We start from the raw sequence: 1,646 nt of genomic DNA on the forward strand, positions 1-1,646 counted from the left end.
TCTTCCGACTTGGGAAACAGGCAGCCAGGGGAAAGCTCAGGTAGAGTTGATAAGAGCCACAATTTATGAAGCAGTGCCAGTGGCACCCATGAGCAGATCTAGGATTCAGAAAAGCAGGGTGGGCACAGGGCGAGGTGCCTCATCCCATGAAACAAGTTTTTCTCCAGTTAAACTAGAAGCTCCGCTATTATGCCGAGGGGGAGGGAGGGGAGAAGATGCCAGTTTTATCTGATATTTGGAAATGAATGCTGCAAGAGACCTCAGGAGGTCACCTAGGCCCACAACCCAGGGCAGTGGGTGACGTCCCCCTGCACCCCCCCCGAAGCGTCCCGCGCCCGCCGCGGGGTGGGGGATGGGACGCGGGGGTTCCACAGCTCTCCCTTCTCCCCGCTGCTCACCATGGCGCGAGGCCCGCAGCGCGCGGGGACTGAACACAGGCCGCACGCCCCTCACATGCAACTCCCGACCGCCGCCGCCATGTTGGAACGAGCTAAGTTCCGCCTTTCGTGGGGGGGAGGGGAGGAAGATTAAACCCCGCCACCTCCGTTTGGTCGGCGAACAGCCATCGTCAGAGGTGGTAAAAGGCGCCGTGGAGGGTTTTAGTGAGTGTTCCGCGCAGAAAAAAGGACTAAGAAATAACGCGCCACTGTTGCTGCCCCCTTCCGAACCGGCACGAATGGTTCGGCCCACTCCGCTAAAGCAACGAGGGAAGGCATGGGAAGGGAGAGGGGCTAAAGGAGGAAACGCATGCGCGGAGCAGCCGCTCGGGCAAGGTTCTGGATGCCGGCGCGCTGAAGTGACGTCAGGCACCGTTGGGGAGCGGAGCAGAATAGAACTTACCGCACCGTTCGCTCCTCCCCCAGGGTGGCTATGGTTGGTCACTGGTGGGCGCTGCTGGGCCCTGGCTTTGGGTTTTGCAGTCCTTGCAGTTACTGGGGCTAGGACCTCCGCCTCTCCGTGACGTCAGAAAGCCTATCATGGGGGCCGGCGAGCCCATTGTCCCGCCCGCCCACCCAGGGCGCCGGGTGCCGTTCGAGTGGGCGCTTCTCGCGGGACGGCCAGGCTAATTCGGATTCACTCCTCTTCCGGCTGTGCGTGTAAAGTACTGTCCTTGCCTCTGGGTACGACTCAGGCCTCGGGAAAATCACGCTTCAATTGTTAGTCTGATGGGCCTGGGGTTTGATCCGTTTCTGAGTGGGGGCAGCACAGGCGTTTGCACGTGTGGCCTTCCCCAGCTGCCCCGCTGCCGGGGAGAAGGATGCAGCCTGGATGGTGGCCCTGGAAGAAAACACTAGCCCTACCAGCTCATGCTAGTGTGAGGCCATGGCACAGGAGAAGCGTTAACACATTTTATCCTGCATAGTTCTGAAGGATTTGAAGTGTGACAGTGAACATGTGCCTGCCTGGTCCTGTCACACGAGGCTTTCTTCCTGAGCCAAAGGCCTCACCTGTGCACGGTGTGGGAGGGGGTACTGCTGCGCTGTTTATACCCATCCTGTCACAGGATCTGATGAAGTGAGCTTCAGCCCAGGAAAGCTGGGGGTACATCTCTCCAGCTGAGTCCAAAGGAAAAGAAAACACTATCTGCTCTAAGTTACGTCAATGGAAAGCCAAATTAACTGGTCTGTGAAAGGGCCTGCACAAAG

The 1,646-nt window shown here is 58.7% G+C and overlaps 1 protein-coding gene across 2 annotated transcripts in view; it reads right to left on the minus strand.

Moving 5' to 3' along the window:
- The window catches only part of LTV1 (LTV1 ribosome biogenesis factor), a 21,205-nt gene extending 20,409 nt beyond the window's left edge, over window positions 1–796 (minus strand). The window contains exon 1 of one of the 2 annotated variants that reach the window (XM_025204849.1): window positions 399–796. In XM_025204849.1, coding sequence (XP_025060634.1) covers window positions 399–401 — 3 coding nt within the window. In that variant the 5' untranslated portion in view covers window positions 402–796. The remainder of the gene's footprint in view (window positions 1–398) is intronic. The other variant, XM_006024241.3, reaches the window with a different exon arrangement.
- Between the last annotated feature and the right edge of the window lie 850 nt (window positions 797–1,646).

Source organism: Alligator sinensis, unplaced genomic scaffold (assembly GCF_000455745.1).
Source record: "Alligator sinensis unplaced genomic scaffold, ASM45574v1 scaffold153_1, whole genome shotgun sequence".
Taxonomy (NCBI): domain Eukaryota; kingdom Metazoa; phylum Chordata; order Crocodylia; family Alligatoridae; genus Alligator; species Alligator sinensis.